Source organism: Argopecten irradians, chromosome 10 (genome assembly GCF_041381155.1).
Source record: "Argopecten irradians isolate NY chromosome 10, Ai_NY, whole genome shotgun sequence".
NCBI lineage: Eukaryota > Metazoa > Mollusca > Bivalvia > Pectinida > Pectinidae > Argopecten > Argopecten irradians.
In genome coordinates, this window is record NC_091143.1 from 31,717,128 (window position 1) to 31,742,577 (window position 25,450).

General features: G+C 35.2%; 1 protein-coding gene across 1 annotated transcript in view; it reads left to right on the forward strand.

Moving 5' to 3' along the window:
• The window catches only part of LOC138333658 (uncharacterized), a 66,499-nt gene that overhangs the window by 21,931 nt on the left and 19,118 nt on the right, over window positions 1-25,450 (forward strand). Inside the window, exons 2-5 of the mRNA XM_069282163.1 lie at window positions 10,873-10,933; window positions 13,695-13,730; window positions 18,492-18,599; window positions 24,917-25,024. Coding sequence (XP_069138264.1) covers window positions 10,873-10,933; window positions 13,695-13,730; window positions 18,492-18,599; window positions 24,917-25,024 — 313 coding nt within the window. The remainder of the gene's footprint in view (window positions 1-10,872; window positions 10,934-13,694; window positions 13,731-18,491; window positions 18,600-24,916; window positions 25,025-25,450) is intronic.

Below are 25,450 nucleotides of genomic sequence, written 5' to 3' on the forward strand. Positions count from 1 at the left end.
GCAGATTAGGCAAGCCGAGTTATCATTATAATGGCGGCGATAGAAAGACAAAATATGATGACGGCACATGTACCAGTTCTGTTATTCTTATCACCGACGGTCCGAGTTTACCAGACCGACGACAGACCCAAGGCCACTGCAGCCATTTTCGGATATTCCTTTGTCTCTCTCCATCAAGGCAGGTTAACGCATTTTTGAGCCGGTAATAGAATTAGCCGTAGACTGGCCCTTCAATGTCGATACCATCTCTAACCGCTGTATAAAACCAAATACATCTGCATGTGTCATGTGTGTTTTTTTTCTTCTCTTTGTTATTTTTTAAACCTGCAATGCAACTTTTAGGAATATTAAATCGAACGATATCGTTTTGAACATGATAACGCCGATTAAATTTTGCTATTGCATTTGGGTTTATTCGCTCTTAGTATATAATACCCGCCGATATTTCTCCTCAATGCTTCCCGAGTCTGCCATGTAGATGTAGTGTGATATTGGGCACTCCTAGTCACTTTAAACTCTTCCATTTTTATAACGGTATGAATACTGGGATTGTGAATGCTGTACAATCCTTACCGTATGGTTTATTTTGAAATCCCTTTAGATGAAAACAACTTAATTGCAAATATTATTTTTCCGTTAAGTATTTAAGAATTATTCAACTTTCGTATCGCTATGTAAACTACATAAAAAGATCAACCTATTAAAAAAATGATTTAATGAAGTGACTGACATTCACAAATGGCCATGTTGATATATCAGACCGGTCCATGAAACAGAGTATAACACTGACAGTTACAATTACCAGAAGGAATCGAGGGTATTCGTATGTCACACGATCCCATCGCCATTACCTCCGTGCACCGAGTACTTTACGAGGTTACATATTTCGTTGACTTTACCAAGGCTCTGGGTTTTGTCCGTTGGCCGAATCAAATCTATCAAAATTTAAGTTAAAGTGAACAGTCGAGCTAGGATGGCCAAAGTCGCTAAAAATGGTGTGAATGTATCCAGTATAGTTTCTTATGAAATGGAAAAATTAAATCTCTCGCCAAAATCTGTGTGCGTACGAAGAAATTAATTTAAAGTATAGGAATCCTAAAACGTCCTCCCGGCTGACTATGTCCATGGTTACATTTACACGCAGCCTCGCTTTCAATGCTTTCAACTTTCCTTTACTTTAATGGTCAGAACTGGGAAACGTAAGCAGAACTTGGCCGTCATATTAATATGTGAGAACTTTTGGAAGGCCAATGAACGCATGTAGACTGGTTTTCTTTGCCCGACTATTCACTTTAAACCTCCCGTTTAAATGTTCAGAATTAAATGGAACAGACGAAGCTTTGTACGGAGTTAGTATAGTTTGAGCGGGCGGGATGTGCTATTGGGAAATTTTGCCTTTATTCTTCAGTGAGTTAGTACTATCAAAATACCAAATACATGTAAATCTTAATAACTTAAAAATCTAAACCAATATACCACAGTCTCTCACTCCAAACACATTCAATTACCAAAGGCAGCGTCACATACAAAAGAGATGACATAAGGTGTTACAAGGACGTTATTTAACAAAACAGGTTTTTTAAGGATACTTATTAGAAAACATAGAATAAATCTTCGGCATGGGTATATTCTTTCTAAAACCTAGACTCCATTTGAGACTGATGACGTAATACAAATCACGTTACCAAAAACTACACTACTGTACATATTTCACTGACAGATATCCAAAGAAAGCAGGATCTGACTGAAAAGCATTCTCGTAGATTTTCTCGATATCCTTTGAAAACACATATAATAGAGTAATGTATTGGTCCAAATTTTGAATAATATCAACATTTTATTCCATCTTTATATAATGTATTAGTGACATGTTTTTGCCTTTGTATGTTGCAATGTTGATATTTTTTTTATAAATAACAACCTTCAATTACTACTTATACCCAAATAATTAATTGTTTTACTGTTCCTTTAACATATATGGCAATATAATTAGAAACTTAGAAATACCTGGCGAAAATCACCGAAATCCAATAATGCCCAACAATTGTAATTTTCAGAGGAGGTAATATATCATAAAAAAATACCAGAAGGACAAAGTTTAATCATCTGCATTGGATATAATTGAGTCAAAGAATCGAAATTGACTTGTAACAAGAAACCCTTCATTTTTGATTTGATAGCGACATAGGCTCAATCCGGAATTGTATGAAGTATTCCCATGGTGCCTTGTACGATTGCGGTTAATGATTCTCACGAACACCGTTCATTGACAATCAATCATATCAAAATATGATAAACTTTGTTCTACTTCTATCTTTTAAAAAAAAATAAAATAAGAGGTCATATCTATAACTTTAACAAAGGTATCATTACAGCATTTTTTTTTTAAGATAGACATCTTCGTTTCTGAGGATATTTCATCTCTAATTCACAAATGGTTTTACAGTTAGATTCTCGACTCAGTTGGACGAACTATCAGGAGAGGAGAATTTGAAGTTGAAGACACATAGTGTTGGTTGAAGTTCTAACAGATTCACGATACATTATATAAATTGAACGAATAAAACGACCAACTGATCCAAACATTGTTTATCTGATATATTATAAACTAAAGCAAAATATGTTATTAATAACATTAGTTTAATTAAATTTTCAATATTACGTACATTTTGAAAAATGTATCTAAAATTTATACTGATATATATGAAGAACTATAATATCTTATTAAATGATAAGTCTTTTAGCTATAACTAAAAGATAATGAAATTACTAAAGACTTATTTTTAGCTATTCAAAACTAACTCATTCTTATAACGTTACTTATGATTGGCTTAAACAAAAAAAAAATATTTTTAGATTTACGATTATATACGAGCTAGGTGATTTTGTACTGATTTTGCAGGGTAGTGATTTACGATATACCTTTGTTTTCATGAATAACTTGTCCGAATTATCTATTTTGACATATGATAATTACTTTGCCATTGCATCTGGAATCTTTGTTACATATTTATAGCTTTCGTATTTTTGCATCGCTAACTTAGTACTTTAAAACTGCAAGTATTTTTCTAGCCATAGTATAATGAAAAAATAAACTAAAATACAACCAAAGAATTACTTTGTGTTTTCTTTTATTACATCTTCAAGCAATACCAACACACCGAGGCAATCAAATAGAAATCAGATATCATGCTTTCCAAAAGATTTTTAAAAATGATTCAAAATAATAGATCATTACACTAAAATAAAATGTGTAAGTAACGTAATTACGTTGGCAGCACTGTCCGTTTCAACATTGAACGTTTGTTCTTCACGCTTTCTATGTTTTTACCAGATTTTATTATTAAAACAACGTCCTGATACATTGAATATAGTGAGGTAGACTTGAGGCTTCTTTCCCTTTTTAGCTCTCCTGGCCCGAAGGGCCGGTGAGCTTTTGCCATGGCGCGGGTTCCGTCGTCCGTCCGTCCGTCGTCCGATTTTAACAAAATTTGGTCAGAACTTCCTTAGGGAAGGGGATCAGATTTTGCATAAATGGTGACCCTGACCCCCAGGGGCAGGAGGGGGGGCCCAATAGGGTAATAGAGGTAAATCCTATAAATCGCTACTTGTCCTAGAGTTCTGCATGGATTGCAACCAAATTTGGCCAGAAACTTCCTTAGGGGAAGGGGATCAGATTTTGCATAAATGGTGACCCTGACCCCTGGGGCAGGAGGGGCGGGGCCCAATAGGGTAATAGAGGTAAATCTATAAATCGCTACTTGTCCTAGAGTCTGCATGATTGCAACCAAATTTGGCCAGAAACTTCCTTAGGGGAAGGGTCAATTGCATTTATTTTGGCTCTGACCCCCCGGGGGCAGGAGGGGCGAGGCCCAATAGGGGAAATATAAGTAAATCCTATAAATCGCTACTTGTCCTAGAGTTCTGCATGGATTGCAACCAAATTTGGCCAGAAACTTCCTTAGGGGAAGGGGATCAGATTTTGCATAAATGGTGACCCTGACCCCCCTGGGGCAGGAGGGGCGGGGCCCAATAGGGGTAATAGAGGTAAATCCTATAAATCGCTACTTGTCCTAGAGTTCTGCATGGATTGCAACCAAATTTGGCCAGAAACTTCCTTAGGGGAAGGGGATCAGATTTTGCATAAATGGTGACCCTGACCCCCCCTGGGGCAGGAGGGGCGGGGCCCAATAGGGGTAATAGAGGTAAATCCTATAAATCGCTACTTGTCCTAGAGTTCTGCATGGATTGCAACCAAATTTGGCCAGAAACTTCCTTAGGGGAATGGGGATCAGATTTTGCATAAATGGTGACCCTGACCCCCTGGGGCAGGAGGGCGGGGCCCAAGGGGCGGCCCAATAGGGTAATAGAGGTAATCCTATAAATTGATACTTGTCCTAGAGTTTGCATGGAATGCAACCAAATTTGGCCAGAAACTTCCTTAGGGGAAGGGGATCAGATTTTGCATAAATGGTGACCCTGGCCCCCCTGGGGCAGGAGGGGCGGGGCTCAATAGGGGTAATAGAGGTAAATCCTATAAATCGCTACTTGTCCTAGAATTCTGCATGGATTGCAACCAAATTTGGCCAGAAACATCCTTGAGGTTAACAGAATTCGTATAAATTTTGACCCCCTGGAGCAGAAAGAGTGGGGCCAAATAGGGGAATTAGAGGTAAATAAACAAATTTCTTCAGAAAAGAAATAATGAACTTGTATTCAGAACATTACGTGACATTACAAACCAGGTGAGCTATACAGGCCCACTGGGCCTCTTGTTTCTATATAGACATACAAAGAACAAATAAACCACTGAAGCTCAGTGTTCATATTAGGTTCACATTAAATAAGGTTTCTTACCGTGCTTGTATTCTATTACGCATATGTAAAAGTCGAAACTATTAAATAACACTTTTCCGGTTTATTTCCGATATTTTTAGTTTTTAAATATTAAAGCAAGGTTTTGACGTTTCAATATTCGAGATGTTTGTTGTGAATCTATGAATTCGCCTATATTTCAATAATAAAATCTGATAAAAGAAATTATAGATTTAACCTAGACTATGTCTTAAAGTTTTCTTTCCTCCTTTTTATATATGAGTTATAGCGGCTGGAATTCCCATTCTACGTCCGCTGTAAACCGTATGTAATATGGCACATACATGATGAATTCCAAGCGGAATATCTTCTGTATATTGTCGGGGGACATTCATCTATTTTACTGGAAATTGAACCTGCACGCTATTGAATACCTATCGTAGCTATCCGGGGAGACAGCTATCATCGTTTTTCCTGGAGGTTCGCCCGATAACTAAATAAATCGTGGCCAGCTCTGGATTTATTAAACGCTTGTAACGTCGGTTGTCATGACAACTTCAGAATCCATATGTTTTGTAGCATTATAATAATTCACTGTCTTCGTCCATGCTGACCAGTAACGTGAAGTTTTGCCAATTATCGATACATCTGACAGCTTAAGACATCAGCGAAATTTTATAACGCTACTGGACATCTCTCTATTGCATCTTCTATTCTTATCCTCCAGGGGGCGCTACTGGTCTTATGGCCTTGTCTTGTCGTTATACGGCTAATGCCACCAATATTTAATGTCCCTCGGCCCGCGCCTGAAAATTATAATCACGTTTCTACTAAGGATGTTAAATATCTATATAATACCTATTGCAAGGATTGTTCACAGAAACGTGTCCAACACAAAACGCTCCATCGCTTATCATTAGCGTATTAAGTGAAGGCTTACGTTCGTAATAGAACATTTGCATGCCCCTGAAGGGACATTAATTCATAACAGGAATGGATATAAATCCGGCGAAACATTTATTAATAGCCATTATGAGTTGTCATGATTACCTTCAATTCGCCTGTAGCGTCCTGCTTCCAGCTTATGACCGTCAAAACAGTTATAATGTTGTATCGTTTTTTTATAACATATGCAATATAATTGATTTTCAAGAGTAACTGTATCTTTATTAGTAAAAAATTTACGAGTAGCTGCTCGAGCTGAAATAGTTTATCTTTCATATATTCTTAAATTTGAAAAACAATAAAGTTATTGTTTTAATGCGTTTTCCTCAAAAAATCTATTTTCCCCATATTTCCAAAGTGTTATTAACGCATTTGCATATAATGTTTTTCAATGGAGACAATCTTGAAAAATACAAAAATTGAAACACGAAATTGAAAATTGCTCAGATAGCTTTTTGTGATTAATGCATAACTGGAATTATATTGCAATATGACAAAAATATGCTTTAAGATAGAAATAAACAATCTGGGTTACGTTACGTAAGCACTGTTTCGTTCCTGCTTTTGAGCAATGTTTGGAAGCAGCATACCTACGTTTAGAATGTAAGTAAGGTTGTACTTTACTGATGAAATCTACTCCTGATAGAAAGGATTTGAAATCTCACTTTATTTCTTCCTTGGTTACAAAATGAGATTTTTCCTCCGACAAAATCGATAGTTTTTGGCTGCAGGCTTTGTTTCCATTAAACCAGTAGTAAAGTTACTTCTTGTTGACTGGTATTTCAATTCACATTTCATTTTATCCTTCCAAGAAAAAATCCCCATGAAACAAGTCATGGATATGGCCAATATCCTATAGTGCTAAAACGGCCTGTTCGGTTTGTTTGTTTTGCCGTGGGGTATTTTATAATGCATTTTGTAATGAAACGTTAGGCCTATCTAGATTAACTGGCGTGATCACAGGTTTGTGTTATTTATAACCATCTTCAACAGTACATTTGCTACACGGTGTTTTAATTGTCTTCCCGAGTGAGTGAGATCTTTTAATTATCTCTATTGAAAGCAAGGCAATGGCAATAATTGTCCGATATGGCATTGAATAACTTGGAAACAGGTATGGACAAAGTTATTAATATTGTGTTGAATGACGCAAACATATCGACAAAAATACGCGATGAAGAGTAAAAAACAATGGAATTACGACATAATCAAGTTAGAAAGTTGTAATTTCGATTGGATGATATTTCTGTTAAAAGCTAAAAAACGTATTGAAGATTTCCAATATCTTTATAATGTGAAAAATCATATTGAACTCTCTTTTAACCAATCGTCACACAGGTATCGATTTCTACTTTCAAATCATATCTAATATAAAGCTTCAGATATAAAGTATTCATTAGATTTAGGGTAAAAACGAAACGAATAGATTTTTCCTACCACAAGGTTCCCAATCGACCTTCGTTTTCTATCTGCAGATTTACGATCTAATAACCAGTTACCGTGAAGGTGTATCTAGACATCCTATGACCTTGCCATTTCTGCGCCCTACCTTATCTGTAGCGTCAAATCCAGACCTACTTGCGGCGGATGTTGATATGTCTATCACTTCCGCCAGATCTAACGGATTACAGCACGGAGTTTGATCACGTGACATAGACCGTTACACAAACTGATAGCCAAAATTAAGCATTATTGCGGATAGAGATATGACGTAATCATACCGAATAAAAATGGTTCCAACATTGTTTCTTCAGTTTGATATTGTTCAATCAATTTCTATTTCGATTAAGTATGACTTCTTATTTTTTCATTTATACTTTGAAAACTAAATCCAAATATAGATTTAACAGGAATAGCGTGGGCCGTTGTTATCTAGTATAGGAACATACATAAAGTGTTTAGCTTCTTTGGTATTCTTACGACATTTCATTCAAGAAAAAATAGGCTTTTGAGATTCTGGCATCTAAGTCAATTGAAATGCATTTTGGCATAGCTATTTCGATGAACTACTGTAACCGTCCCGATTAATATTATGCATATAAAAGTCACTCGTAACGCGAATAGGTTCACCTTAAGTTTATTGTTGAAGGGGCTGTATGATTGATGTTAAATGCAGCATCAGTGAATGGGAAATATAAGGACAATTCTAAGATTGTTAAGTTAATTTTACATATCTTTTCTTTGCTTTACGGTTAGCCGATATGATTTGTCTCTATATGAACTAGTCAGGGAACATCCGGTGTGATGCCGCGAACGATTTTGAATGGATCGGTTGTAGTGAATGTGACATATTTGTTCCACAATCGATATCATTCCGTCTTTGGCATTGAAATATAATTGAAAAGCATGTGTATTCGAGATTAATCTTATAATGAGGACATCTAAACCAGACGAGACCCGAGGCCTGAGCTGGCACTATTTCATCTTACAATATTAAATCATAATAATTGTCTAGGTAATCAAATGGATTCTTTCATCAAATATTCTAAAAGGATTTAAGGCGAGAGAGGGCAACACATATCATTAATATTTTACTACACCACTATTAAATCAATAAATATACTCTGTTAAACCACCATGATATATACATGTATGTTGGAAAATGGGAATATTGTTCTGCAGTGATGAAACCTGCGCCCCTAAAAATAACTGACGAGTCTAAGAATGACAAAAAAGACTCTGTCGCATATGATACACATGTAATGACTATGCAAATGGAATGTATTTTCACATTTCAAAAATGCTATAAGATTAATGCGTAAATTGCGTAATTTAGAAAATAATGTTCTGAGGGAAATGTGACTTGGAAATAATACGTCGTTTCATAGCTGTACCATATATTTTCGTTTTCTTTACTATAAAACCTTAGAAGCCAGGAAAGATTCTACACTTGCGTAAACGCATTGGTTGCCATGCAAGAGCGTACACACCCGGACATGAGTTTGAATGTAAAGTGAATCTTAAATTGATATCTTAGAAAATAAAGTGTTTAAGAAATATTGTAAAAATGAAATAAAGATGATATAAGAATTATTGTGGAACTAGGTATATTTTGTTTACTCTCAGATCTGGACAACATTTTCTGCCACATCGAAGACCGCTGTTCCGAGATTTCATCAATTTATCGGCTGTTACATCAATCGTATAACTAAAAAAAAAACAAAGATTTATTCTATCGGAACACATCCAACACTACTTAACGATTCTCCTGATACATAAGGAAAACTCTAACAATAGTAAGAGTTCACCATCCGTTAAAGTTCACTGTCCTTACAGGCATACCAATTGTGTAACATTGCGCTATTATTTTGTTTCGTTCCGTGAACGTTGTAATTATGTTACTGTATACAGTAACAAGGAGAAGTATACGTTTCATTTAAATTCTAATTTCCGTGATCTGACTTTCAGGGTATAAATGACACAATTATTTCTCAACATTTTTAGGAGCAAATTTTGCGATCGTAGTATCGTCCCGCGAAAATAACATTTTCACAGAAATAACGGTCAATACAGCATAAAGATATTACAAGAGTACAGCACTAAAAAGCAGTAGTCACAGCAATATTTTTCAATGATTTATGTATTACTCGCCAGGCGCATACATCTTCATTTTAACTCTAGACATATCACCGCAAATACTAGTAAAGAAATGAATCACTTTGATATATAGCCAGTGCGAAAAAAACGGGTTGAGCATAATCTTGATTTATATGGATAAACTTTGAAAATATTGACGTTAGCTTCTCTAAAATATACTTCATAATAGTTTACCTTAGTGATAAGTGGAGCTATGAATAATTTTGTTGATCATCCCGAGCAACACAAATGAATTTTTCCTAATTTCCTAGAATAAATAGTCATCAAGTATTTTGAATTTCATTCTTCATCAACAACTGAATCAATTGAGGTTGACGTATGAATGACAGCGTTGAAGAATCACTCTCCTGACAGTGGTGCTGCAAGGAATGTGCGGACATCTCTATTTATTTGTCCCGTTGCACAACTTTATTTACTCATTGTTAGTTTCATTGGGTACACATCGCATGGAGGATGAGCCACATTCATTTGTGAACAAATGTGTCTCACAGAGGCTGGGAAAAATAATGAGGGGCGATACAGCGGGATGTTATTTATGACCAACAAATTCATCTAGGTGTCTGATGGTGTCAGATTCGAATCATAGTCTTTTGTAGATTGGTTTACTTCTCTGTCCTTTAAAGTTTGAATGGGATTTTAAAACATGATTTTAAATGGGCTTCACGGAGTAATGACATTTAAATGTCTAAGTTAATATCAGATGCAAGTCACGACAAGACATGAATAACAAACAGAATCGGTTTGAAGTTATCTTCCTAGTAGAAACCATGTCTCATTGATAAATTCAAATATTGCCTTTTTACTTCGTCTGCTTCATTTTTTTAAAACGGCAATGGAATTTTCAGTAATCATAGTTAAGATTCCCATGCACCATTTTATGAAAATGCGGTCTTCAAGAAAATGCTGTCCCGTTGATTTCTCATTAAAGTTGTAGTTATTATATGCCGTAGAGTCATAAACCAGCATTTCCTGGATTGGAATGATTTCCGTTTATTGTCACAAATCATTTATAATCACATCTAAATGCATTTGACATAAACCTGGCCCCTGATGCTTAAGAACCACGAATTTCTAATGTCGGAACCAAGGGTTAGTTTATCGCCTACGCAATTTTCCAGAATTTATTCCCCCACTTTTCAGCATTTGATTGATTTCTTCCTTTTATAAAATGACGAAATTGATTACGATGACTTATTATAATTAAACTTGAAATTTTAATTGGTCATCAAAAGGATATTGACATTTGACCCTATGTTGCTATGCCCCCAAGTCAATTCAATAAAGGTTACGTATTCAAAACTGATATTGATTTAATTTTACCTACATCTTCAATATTTTCAAAAGAGGGATTTATTTGGACAGAGTCTCAAGCGCCAAAATGTATAGACGTGAAACCTTAGTATGATAATGCATTTAGTCTAATACTTTAGTATTTAGTAATACATTGTTCTTTATTGGATATGTCAATGGATTTATTTTAACTGACATTATCCTCGTTTTAATTTTGTTTTGCAGAGTTCCGAATTCGTCGAATACTGCACGGCATTGTATGATCATTGCAACGTCAGAAATAAAGGTAAGTATTACAAATGCGAACTCCTTTTTAGGTCACCTGAGACGAAGTCTCAAGTGACCTATTCTAATCGCCTTTTGTCCGTCGTCGTGCGTCGTGCGTCGTATGGCGATAAACAATTTACTTTTTCGACTTCTTCTCCAAAACTACTGAACCAAATTTGTTGACATTTTGCAGAAACCTTCCATAAGGTCAAACAAAATTGTGAATTATATGGTCCCAGCCCCCCAGGTCCCTGAAGGGTGGGACCAAAAGAGAGTCAAATTTACTATAGTATATATAGGGAAAAGACATTTTTGAGCAATATTTGGTCATTTGTCATAGGAAATAAGTCAACTGGTGTCATAATTATCAGTATGAGAAAGCCATTGAATCATATTAATCATTTTTCCACGACTGACCCCCAGGGGCCTGAGGGGTGGGGCCAAAAGGGATCAAATAGACAAAATCATCAAAAATCTTCTTCAGATATTCCAGAAATGGTAGAATCAAATACTCTTCATAAATTAAAAGGTCTTGAGGTCCTTCACAAAAATTGTGAATTAAATAACCCGGGTGTCTCACGTTCCCCCCTAGGGAGGGAGTCAAGTTTGCTATAGTTTTTATATGGAAAAGACATTTTTGAGCATAATTTGGTCATTTGTAATGGGAAATAAGTCAAATGTTGTCAGAATTATCAGTATGAGATGGCCATTGAATCCTATTAACAATTTTTCCACGACTGACCCCCAGGGGCCTGAGGGGTGGGGCCAAAAGGGGTCAAATAGGCTAAAATTTCAAAAATCTTCTTCTGAAATTCCAGAAATGGCAGAATCAAATACTCTTCATAGATTGATTGTGAATTATATGACCCTGGGGTCTCACGTCTCACGTTTCCCCCTGGGGAGGGGGGGGGGTCAAGTTTACTATAGTTTATATAGGGAAAACACATTTTTGAGCATTATTTGGTCATGTGTAATAGGAAATGAGTCAAACTTTGTTAAAATTATTACCCTGTGATAGCATTTTAGCATCATATCCATATTGGTCCTGGCCAACCTCCAGGGGTAGATGGGCGGGGCCAAAAGGGGTCAAAATGACTAAAATAAGGAAAAAAAAATCTTCTGAATTCACAGATTTGATGGAACCAGATACTCTTCATAGATTGAAAAGTCAGTTATAAAATTACTGACTGGTTTCAAGGGCCTGATGGGCCAATATATAGTGTTTTTGTGTCTTTGTTTCATTCAGTATCCGAACTCAGGTGACCGCTAAGGCCCATGGGCCTCTTGTTATTTTATTTTTATCTTTTTTATTACTATTTTGAAAATAAAAGTGTTATTGAAATTATACATGATATGGTTTAGCACTGGGTAACATCAACTAGATTAACGGTAACGTTTTATTTTGATAGGAAAGTTATTTAAAGGACAAGGAAGCAATATTTACAGTAAACACAAAATACATTGTCTAGGCCCTTTTATCAAGTAATGTCTTAATATAAAAGTTCTTGATACGTTTATTTCATACTTTTTTTCAACAAATCAGTCTATACTGCTGAAATATTTTCTGTTTGCTGTTATGATCTATCTATATGCTTTTACAAGACAATTACACAATCAATATCAGATAAAAAAAACACGGTAGTTAATTTGGTTTTTGTGATATAAAACATAGAAAGTTAAATAAGAAATTATTCGGCTTTAATAAGTCATTACATGTATGTAAAATATCAAGTGTATCGCATTTTGCATCAGTTGGTTTCTAACATGCAATCATTGATACATAAAGTTGATATTCCTTTGACAAAACCAACCTTTTAAATGATTCAGTTTAAACAATACATGAACTTGGAACTGTTTCCATTTTTTTAAAGTGTTCATAAACTATCAAAATCAACTCATAACATTTCCCTAGAAGATTGCTGTTAATTATCTAATTCCACTTCGCAAAAAAGAGGTTTCTCAAATAATAGCTTTAAAGCTCTCAATCTAATTAAACTTTTTTATTAATTAATTAAATCTAATTAACTAATATCCCAAATAAAATCTCAAGTTTCTTTTAATTAACTAGAATATTTTTATAGAGATGAATTCCTATTCCCATAAGTTTTCGTCAATCAATAGATAGTTAGAAATGCACCCCATAACGATATCAACTTTTACAGTGATGAATTCTATATTAAACTGAACCACATTTACTGATATAACTGCCTTACAAAATCTCATTTCAATGATATGAAATATTAAAGAAAATTGAAACTATATGAAACTAATTTGTAGAATAGGACATCATGATTGATTCGTACTTTGTCTGTTGACGTTTATATGACCAGGTAATGCGTCTTTGGAAGACTAGATATCAACTGTATTTAGTTTACATCGATAGATTGAGACACAAGTTATACAACTTATGCAAATCACTTTCGATGGCCAAGATGAAAGCTCGCGAGGGATCGTAGAATGGGGGGAGGGGCAGAAAAATCGGAGTGTCCGGAGAAACCCTACGTGATCGGGTAGCTGACCCCTGATCTTTTCATGTCCGTGCTGGGTATCGATCCCCGGCCGGCTAGGTGAAAGTCGAGAAACGTAACCACTACACCACTCAAAACAATCGTCTTTGGAAGTATGTTTATGATATAAAAGGGCAAACATTTTATTTTCAATATCACATCTCTACAAAGTGGTTCAGATTCCCAATATTTTTTTTTTCATATTTTCTCCATGATACACGTTTAAAGCAATGTTAAATAATAGTATTAATTATAAGTATCCATGTTTAACAGGGGAGCCGGGGCCACCTGGAGAGAAAGGTCATCGAGGTAAGTACTGCCACTGTATTCATTTAAATTTTTTTTCAATTTCATAATAAAGTCCCTCGAGCGAAGTTGGAGTTATTGCTTATTGCTTTTATTCGTTTTTTTTATTTTCTTTTCCTTTTCACATAATTTTGTCCAACATATTTCCTTGATTAATTTTTCGATCCGTCAATCAATATTGACGCAATTCTCTGAATTATGATTGGACCGTTGTCCTATTTAAACGAAACCTGATATGTAGATGTTTTGAGAAATGTCGAGGACATTGGTAGTAATTTCGATTTGTTGCTATAGTAACAAAATAGTGGGTTATAATCATAACTGTTTGGCGGTTTCGGGACTTCTGTAATGGCCATGCCCTACAGGTTAGGCGTTGGCAAAAGGCGACTAAATTTATGCTTTTGTCCGTGCTATAATACAAACAAGGTAGTATACTTCGCGCATAAGAAGCTGAGACAATTCTTTCAAGTGACACAATGGGGCACAAAAAGGTAGCTAAAGAATAATTGTTTGTTTGTATTGAACAATTGGTCGATTGTTATCAACGGCTATCAGCCTCAGTCCAAACTACTAAACGTCCTTAAATGACCCTAGCTGTTATTAATTCGTAAAGCAAAGTAAAATAAATATTCAAAATAACATAAAATACTTATCCGACTTGAAGTCAAACTTTGCGATGATTCTAATCCGTTTTGTCATATCCTTACCATCATCAATGGAACAGGGCAGGCGAATCTTAGACTTTCGCAACGTTATTTACATGTACATCAAATGTTCAGCGATGAAGGTCGACATGTTTTGATAGCCCTATAATGCTACCCATTAAAGTTATTTTCGATAAAAGGAAAGCAAACAAGGTAAAGATTAACACAAACAAACAAGCTGTCGTGGTTTAAATGGTGCTTGATTTATGAAACACCTACCGCGAAAAAATAATTTGCTATCTTAACGCTGTATTAACTTCAGAACAAAAGAGAACTACGTTTATCGGTTATGAAAGAATCATGAATTGTGGAATGCATATAACTGCATCCTTTCATTAACACCGATAGTTCGCTCGAAACGTCAATGTAGCATTATAACAATATCCCCATGTGTGATAACAACGGTATAATAACAAACGTTATTGCGTTGCCTTGTTTGTATTGTATCAAATTGCCTAAAATTCATAACTATTCATTCGTAAATCTTAAATGTAATGGCTTCGATTCAGATAGGATATCAAGAAGGAAATCTGTCGACAATACAAGTTTTTGAACCCGTGCTATCATTGAACACAGGCTATTACTTAATTGGTAATGTTTTGCGTTTATGCTGTTTTACATCTTATCAGCATGTACAGTGTGCATTCCTTTGATGAAGAAGGTTCATGTCAAACAAAGAACCGTATTGCCGGTTTTCGTCGCGGATCAATATTTTCATAATTTGGCTTAAAAGCGAACATTTTTAGCGGTTTTTAAATTTCGCTATTTTGGCTATAAGAGTATATATAATTAAACTGTTTATTAATTTTGTTCGCATCAAAATTTCGTGATCATACCACTGTCCAAAGAAACTATCAATCCCGCAAAAGTAGCTGATAATACGGCACAATAACATCAAAACCTTCCTGCAATCATTACTCCTGCATGCAGGGCAGGAGAGGTGTTGCTATTGCCCTATGGAAGGTCATATTTTCTGTATTATTCCTTAGTGGCTTTCCCCTTCCGTATGTCTACTTTAACATATTTTCATGTATTGGATTCCAATGTGACTTTAAATCTAAATTATGTTTCCTGCACCAGTCTTTTAAATTATCAGGCATTCTAATTAACACTGATAATGCAGGAAGCGGAATAACTTCCTTTGTCCATTGCCAAAATAATTTGACAGAGTCTGTGGTGGCTGCTTGTTTGTAGCAGTCTGCTTCATTGAGACAACACTATGAAACTTGTAAGAGGTTCTGACTTATCGCGTCATCAATATGTATGACTGTTTGCTATTGTACATAGCCTTAGCTGGTAATAGCATGTTGGTAGGATAATCATTTCCTATGTAAATTCGATATCGCCACTAAGATCAATTAAGTAGTGTTAGGTATATTTAAATAATCAAGTTGAAAATTCAAAACGTCAAACTCAAATATGAATTGGACTGTGCCATTATCTAATTTAAACTGCTTTCTCATTACATTTTACTTGATATTACATATCAAAACACATCTTGCTTATATAATATAGGTAGTATGGATGTTTTTATGACTTATCATTAATGATCCCGTTTCGACAAGTTATTGTTTGCTCCTCGTGGTCATTAAAATGTACTTTAATTGGAAAAAAAGTAGAGTTACATAAAAAACACCTTGTCTGTACCGCATTTATCAAGATATAGACATAGGCATACATGCTCTAAAGTCGCTTTGGTATTGGATATTACATTATTACATGCTATCCTGACGCTACCCCGCTGTTTTGTATCTATACTGGTATACACCGACCAGGATTAATCACATTGTCTACCGTATTTTTGTTTCTAAAGTAGTTCCACTATGTACTGTTAAGGCACCACCTACCTACACGTCATGTGTACAAGCAGTGCTTCATTGATTGCTAATTACTGTCCAGGCGAGCAAATCGTTACTTGGCCGCCGGCAGATCTGTCTGGTTTAATTGATATTAGATGTATCGATAATTCGGTCGTGGTAGGAGAGCGTTGTTCTAGTCTCTATGTGGATAGTTTGGTGGTACAGAGAAAGGATTTTGCTAATAGCGATAAAAACGTTTTGGTTTGGATTGACTAAGTCCAGTTTCAATAGAAATATTTAGTTGACTTTACTCTTTACGCCTTAATTCATTGAACTGATTGTCTACATAAACGTTAAAGTTGAAAATATATAGTGTACATATGTCTTTTTTATCTAGTCCTGTTCTAGCCAGTGACCAACCATCATATAAAATGCATGATGTATTTAGATACGTAGGAACCTATTCAATCAGGATTGTACATTTCTGTAGTCGATACAATATAGAAGCATTTGTGTAAAGCGTCGACTAGTTATTGTACCAGCTATACATATAATTGAAGTACATGTATGTTGATTTCTAGGAGTGAACGATGCGAAATCTGAAAAAAGTCACTTATAAAGCTCAATTTATGCTTAAAAATTGAGATTTCAATACAACATATTCAAAGACAGGTAAGAGTTTTAATACATCGCGTATACGGAATTTTTCACCAATTACGCAAAGGTCGATTGTTCGGGGTAAATAGTTTGTACATGTATAAACTTTGTTGTTAGAAGTATGTAATATTATCTTAGATAGCATTACCTAGGGCTCTGAAAGAGGAATTATTTAACGGGATATTGGATTTTTTTAATTTTATGGGGGAAAAACGGGAGATTCCGGGGAATTTAGAAAGTGCGTGATATTCCGTGGGGTGTTTTGAAATTCCGGGAGACTTCTGGAGAATCCGGGAGGGTTGTCAGGTATATATCTATCGCGGAAATAACAACACCATTAAAGTCTTATGCACAAAGATCGCGAATTTATGCACCAATAAAAATATCCACATTTACAGTAGTTCCGCTTTACGTTTAAAATGTGAATATTCAACCTGCACATTGTATACAGTCTCTCGATAGTGGAACAATAAAATGAGCAAAACCAAGTAATTCATTAAAATACAAACACAGTTAAGTGACGCATTAACAAGCAATAAAAAACGCTCAACCGTAAACTCGTGTCTTTAAGAGTTGGTAACCTGGCTGTCATTGCAACATTTCACGAACATTTCAGTACGTTTTTATGTCACACCAACTCACAGCCAGCTACTGTTCGCTGCTAGGCGATCCCTGAGGAACAATCACATCATTCGTGTAGCATCTCAGCTTCACTTTTATTTCCACTTCTACTATTTTTTTTCTTCTTTTCCCGCATCATCATAAAAGTTAGGAATAGACGCTCTCATTTCAATTCTTCCATTTCACATTTTTTCAAAGGATTAACGTTCACTGTAATTGAGATTTTCATTCCCAGGACATTTATTCCAGAGTCCAAGATTCTTTTTCATCAATGTTGTACTCGTTAAATCTAAGGGACTTAAGTCTCCAAGATGCACGTTACGAACCGAAAAGAAATATATTTTGCCAAGGAAAGCATATTTTTAATGCAGTCAAATACATTTGATCCAGATTGACCAGAATGGTATTGGTATTCCATCGTAATGTGATCGATCCACTGTTTATGAGTGGATAGAGGATAGGGGAGTATTTTGCGAATGTATATTACGGCATGCATACCTATCTCAAATAAAAAAAAAACATTAGTGTAACATGTTCAAGTAGATTTCTTCCTTTACCAACTACAAATCATTCGTTTGTCAAAGGGACCACTGATGATACAACTTGTAATTAGATTTGTAATTGGAGTTATCTTTTCTTGAGGCAATGAGGTCATGGGGTATATTCTTATTCCGTTTCGTTATTTATGTACTTTCACTTGTGACTGTGAGACTTCATATTTCAAACTGTGACTTGCCTTGTGATACTATAACGAGTCAGAAATGTGTCCCAATGGTGTCTAGCACCTTTTGACACTTTGACATATCATTTATAGGTCCATGAATGTCTTGTCTCTTAAAACGCCAATATTCTTGACACACAGCGGCCACTGACATTCTAGCAATCAAACTGAGCTACTCTATAGGTTATTTGATATAAAACTGATTACCACATTAAAAAACATAATATCATGTGAAATACTTTGCATGTTAAATGTATTTCAGGGTCACCAGGACTGCTGGGATCGACAGGTCCTAAGGGAGACAGAGGCGAAGACGGACGTCCGGGTACTAACGGAATTCCGGGTAGAAATGGAATACCGGGATTGAAAGGTAACGGCTTTTAAATAATCTATTTTGTGTGATATTATTTTAAGGTGTGACAATAATATTCTAGAGGAAAGTAGTTTACTTTGATACGCTCTCTGTTCAAAGTTTTCACGCGTTGACTACAGTGAACCCTTGAAAATCCGGACACTCCTGTCCACAGCCTAAACAGTTAGTTTTCCGGACTGCTTGATTCCGTTTACAATATTCAAATATGTTCCCTGATATTTCTGTATGGATTGTGAGTTTTCTTGACTATGAACGTCCGAATTATCGCATGTTAACTGTATTTCTACCTCAAAATTCTCTTTCAAATCAAATCATATATAAGTACATTTAACTCGAACTTAATTAACTTAATGTTATATATCACATTGTGACTGATCCAGTTGGGAAAGGAATGGGGGTTGACTGTTGCGTTCGCAAGTTTGTGCGCACAACCTACAAATACGAATCAGATTCTCGCTGATTCATTGGAATTTTACGCCTCAACAGATCATCATGTTATACACCGGTTAATGTGACTTGTTTTGTTCAGCGAACTGAGGCCAATGTGTTTATTTCTGTATTGCGTTATTTCGATTTTGTTAAACCTACCAGCCAGCAGGGAAAAAAACAATCACACAAAAATAAACACAATGTTTTGCCAAGGAAACCAGAAAGTGAAGTTTTTTGGAGGTTCAAATTGATACTGATTTTGTGCATTTTTCTACAAAAATAAGTTATTTCATTTCAACTGATCAAGTTTAGAAAAAAGTTTTCTTTTTATAGATTTTATATCTATGGAAATTGTAGGAAACATAACTTACCCTGTTATACACCTCTTTTATTGCCTGCCAGTTCGGAAAAAAATGTTTTGTGTTTGTTTTTTTTCACTCAAGAGACCTAAAACCTACCAGCACGCGGACCCAAAACAGAAAAAACACAACTATCGCCTAATGTTATAAATTATATTTCTTCAGTGACGTTTGAGTTCTGACTTCTGAAATTGTTTTGAATAAAAAGATGTTTAAAGTGCCTGACACTATCCTCATCATGTAGGGCAATGCAACTAATACCCTTCTTAGACCCCTAAATGTCTTAGTTTCTGTAGATCTCTGTACTATAACGATCGTCAGCACGTAATAAAAGAAAAGCTCACTGAAATATTTATTCGGGGTTTAGTAGACAGCACAGTAGACAATTTAGTGCTGTATTGATAAGCCTCACTATGGTGATGTCGGAAGTATTGTTTAATTAGGCAGATGTTGGAGTCGTGAACGGACCGACTCAATCCGGATATATTATTAAAGGAATTCTTGACTGTAGTGTGTATTTTAGTGCGTTTAACTCGTAATTTAATTTTCACTGTAAGGTTATTTTTTTCTAATTTGTGTGACACTATTTGGAAATACATTTGTTTGCGTTTTTATTATACAAAACAAGATACACGTAAAATGCATTACTTATGCTTGTAAACATAAAATCTATAAAGGAAAAAAGATGGTTCTTTCTTGAACAACACAAAAATGTTGGCACATTCAATTGATTTTTCCTTTTTCTTTCCGTACATCTCGTTAAGAGACTTCGGCGTGTTCTATCACAAGTTCATTACGTATTTCTAAAGCCTGGAAGGACCAGTTTTTAAAAGTAAACACAAAATTACTTTAAAATACGAAGAAAAAAAATGTTAAATTGACTCTTGTAGACTTAAGTAGGGTACTGTAAATGCAACAGATGAGGAGAACATACAACCATCAGACTAGGATTCGAACCAAGGATCGTCTGATATCTAAACAGGTTCTACTAAACGACTAATCTGCTCTTTTATAATCGACCCAGACATAGACGTCCACGCCACCTCCTCCACCGTTTCCTTTTGTTTTTGTTCGGCCCTGCAAGACCAGACGGGATTCGATTTTGGTGCATAAAATACACATCTCATAAAGTGACTTAGTCAACAATGATTGATCAGGTGAATTTCCATTAAATATCCACTAGATAGACACAAAATGTTGAGAAATGTAACAATTTACTATTATAGTATATTCCACGAATTTTATTTTTCAATTTTCTTTCATGATACTTCACTAGCAAATCTTCTCCAATAATGTAATCTTGAAAAAAGACTACGGAGCTTGTTTCACTAATGTCTTAAATCAAACACTGTACTCCTATGGCTTTGAAAATACATTAAGTAGAACGTTTTCTTTAAAAGTAAAAAAAGATTGTGTCGACGAAATTCCGGCTTTGCATATTACATATTTAGCTCCCTTGCAAGTAGGAATCGATTGTAACGTCATTATTTTGTGAGTACGATTTTTCTCGTTTCTTGTCGTTTTCTCAGGACAGTATGACTTAAACGCTCACAAACACATGACGTCACAATCAATATCTACCCGCAAGGGCAGATAACTTTGTAATATGCAAATACAGAATTAAAAGTCTGAAAGGAGAATAAAATGTGTAGTAGCCTTAAAATAATTAAATAAGTCAGAATACTCAGTTGTCACTTCATTCCAACATTGACTAACAACTAGGAATCGATCTTGTACTAGTTCACCTAATTGATATACAATGTTGTCTCAAGAGATATGTGTTGTCAGGACTTGCTGATAGGTTGTAAATGTTCTGTCTACAACGATACAACAAGCCATTGTTTGTTTTCAAATATCAAATTTCCCGGCAGAATTCACATTACATAGAGTCGGTTAAGTAATCACTGAAGAGATCAGCGTCCAATTGCATGTACAAAACCTCACTAGGGATTTTATCTGAAGAACTGTTTAACATCATTTCAACACAGTCTTCTTGATATAGACTCTCCGGAATAAACCCATTAAATACCATGGTACTTTATCTATTTTTTATCTTGTTATGAATGAAGTAGTTTTGTTAATGTCAGGAAAATTAACGCAAGGCTTGATATCACATGGCTAGGTCAAGTAGACAGCAATATCTTAACCCGATCATAAGACTTTGACTATTTAGGACGAGGCTTATCGAGTGTTGACAACAGAAATCTTCAACGAGGCTAAAAACACATCCATGTGTGATTATTGTTCCTATGATTAAAAGCAATTAAGGAATTTCAGCATTTTTATCTCGCCATTATTAATAACCCGTCATTTTGCGAAAACGTCATCGACAATATACAGCGCGATTAAGCCGCAAGTATTAATGACATCAAGTAATTATCTAACGCTTATGATCTTTTAAAACCATTTACGTAAGATAGAGGTTTTTTCCTTGCAAACAAGGGATATGAAAAAAAACCCGGTAGAAAGTTTACCCGAATTCAATGATATATAATAACATTATTACTGAATAGTGCAAATACCACACACAGTGTTATCATATTATCAGGCAAGAATAGTCATACATTTAAAAGATTTTTGTCCAAATGTTGGAAACAATTACCATGATCGGAAAGGGAAATTTTGCATCGATCCATAAAGTTGCGTTACAGGCAACGCAGTTATTAAGATTAAGTAGTGTTAAGTAGTTTGTGAGAGGAGTGCGCATTTGGAACGCATGATGGCTGTTACCTTGAACAAGTGGCAATTGGGAAACATATTAACGAAGTTATTCTAAGAAGACGTAATTGATTTGTTAAAATCAAACCAAATCAGTGACTAATTAAAGCTACGGCTTTTCTGTTTTGTAGCATGTCTGTACTCTATTATTTAAGACGTTAAGAACGTTGCATGTTAATTAATATCACTGTAAGCAGATCAGATTTAACTAAAAGGAGAACCAGGATTGATATAAAGTGGTGTTTCGTAATTAGTTGTACACTGTTTACTTTGACAGATATTTATGTCAATGGTACATACACAGATTATTGTAAGATGAATGTTGTTAGTCAGGGAATGTAATCACCAGAGTATCAATCTTACACGACCTGTACGTGTTGTAATAGATTGCACCAGGTTAACGTGACGATTCGGTGTAACTAAGGACTGTGCCGTGTACAATGTGAACTAATCCGTGTCAAATCACAGACGTGACTTAATTGTGTGCACTTGTTATCCGCCTGTGTTCTTAATCCGTAAAACATTCGTCAATTAGCTGTGCTGGCGATACGACCTAACACTTTTATCTCAGTCATTTTACCTTTTATATTTCCGTTCTAATTATACAATCCGTAAATTTCAGTAGCAGTGTGCAACTAAATCCGAAATTCATATTGACGAAAACTAAGAATATAATAGTATGGAACGAAAAATAAAGAGGAACAAAAAGTTTGTTGATTTTGATAATTTCTAGAAATTATTGAATATGAAATAAAAAGAGAGAGAGAGAATCACCGCATTTTACCGCATATGTAACACAGCAGTATTTTGGAACTGGGTGCTGGATGATAGAGCATATTTCAATAAAACATGAAGATGACCTGATAAAGATGGAGAGAGAATGGTGTCACCGTTCTTTCACAAATACGTTAAGGTACATGCTTCATTGCTTATACAAACTGTAAAATTCAATAGCAATTGAAGCCAGACAAACCTATGTTACTGTTGTCAGAATACGAAATCATTTGGTCGTAGTCGTTTTTATGGACAAGTCGGAAGATTATTGAGTAAAAATATTTCCATGACATCGTCGGCAAATGGACACTTTCTAATATTTATGTGGAATAAACCATAGTATTACTCGGTTTCCTCCATCTGAGGCCAGACACTACATTCACATGTTTTAGCGTGCGATTGTTCAAACGTGTGCCAAATCCTAAAAAAATAATAATCGTGCAATGCGTATAACCTTGACGTTTAGTTCGATTTTACTTTTTGTAATGACTCCGAAATGATTGTTACCATTACAATTTATTGTGATGTAAATTCCAGTAGGTTCTCAAGAAAATTGATATCCATGCTCAGATCACTGTCGTTCATATATGGAAGAGATCGTTGTGTTTGACAACGTAAACCGAGCTCCATTATCTAATAACATACCCCATACTACAGTCACGTCAAGCACAAAGACAGCAATACAAGCGGTTTATATATAACCGACTTATTAAGATATTGATATGTACTATCATGAGTTTCCATCAGCTGCATCCAGAACATTTCAGAATTCAAAATATTCATGATTTGAATCTGAAATGTCTTTGTTTTTCTTTTTGTTTTGCAAATGTTTACTTGTGAAATGTGGGTAAATTGTATATCAAGCTGATGAAGTGACTGTAATATAGACTGCAGGGGAGAGTCTCGTGCGGAGTAACACGCATCTGTCACGATTTCCTGGATTGTCTTCGTGCCATGTGCGGGTACATAATATTATTATGCCGTGCATTTGGTGTATTTTACATCCGCCAAGCTATGATTGACAAATAAAGTACGACGGCCGGTACATAAATCTGCAATTTTCTTGTTTATGTACTCCGTTGCACAGCAATCGTAGAGAGGTGCGATGTTATAGAGAAACAGTATCCTCCATGCGCCCGTCACTTCTAATATATCCCCAGGTGACTCCTAATGGAAACCAAACACTTCTTACCAAAGCTTAGAAAAAATACACCTTAATGATATGTGTAGCTGTTTATAAAAAAACTGCCGAGGCAGATGCAATTTTTGAGAATCGTTTCTTTATCTAGTGCTCAAAGAGTCATTTCAGTGCTTGCCAAAAATTGCCACTAAGTATAGAAAAACGTATAGCTGGCTATTTTTGCGGGGATAAGAGCTATGATGATCAAAATAGATGCGTGAAATATTGAAAAATGTCTCGTCATATAGACCATAAAAGCCAGATTGCGAAAATGCAAAAAATGCTCGATATAATTAGCGAACATTTGGACACGCATAAAGACTGGCTTAACAGTATATAATTAAAACCCATCTTGAAAGTCCAAAGGGTCTATGTTTTTGTCAATTAAGGTAAAATAGTTAAAATAAAATATCAGATAACAAGTCTTTCATTTCGTACATCATTTGATAAAATAGGAATATCTAACTTAATATGTACGAAGCGTTTGGCATTAACTATACTCTCAGCTCTTTTGAAAAGCCTTTTATTAATACATGCAGCGTAAATTGTGATGGAAACCTTCATATGTGCTACGAAAATTCAAGACCCACGATACGATACCTGTAACAGAAAAATAAAAATAATGTCACAGAGACACATATAAAAACAAAAAGACATTAAATTTGATGTTTTACTGACACTTTTGTATCTTTTGATTAAAACATACAAAATTGCACAGTGGGTTCTACAATATTGAATTCAGATCCAACTCATTGGATACAGACGCAGTATTTAATCAAACTGAGATATGGGAAAAAAGTTTGTCCTTGAAATGCAGCAAACGCTGATTAATGTGCCGGTTGGTTTTATTTAAGGGGACTTAGGGCATATGGGACCTATGGGGCCTATGGGGCCAAGAGGAGAAATGGGTATTTCCGGTCACAGAGGGCCGCCTGGTAAACCTGGACCACCAGGCAGAGAAGGTTAGTCGATTTTAATTTCAACACGATTGTTTTTGATATTATATAACTCAAATTGGACATCATGCTATGCCTATAAACGTCCTTTCCAATTGAGTTATCAACAAACTGTATATACACGTACATTCTGTATGTATTATATTATCAAATATGCATGTGTATACAAATGAGATTATTTACAATAATTAATAGCTACTAGGAATGAATTGAAGGCTAGTATATCATTATCCTTTTGGTTAGACCGTTACACGAAGTACTAATTTAGAAGTTTATCATGTCTTTTTTTAGTACCTGTACATGTATAGATAGCTTGAGGTGACACCATATATATCCATATATATCCAATATATCTTTTACGGTTTGAAATTCATGAGATAGACAGTGGTTAAGGTGTTAGTATATCACCTTCGTACTTCCATTTTTATAAAA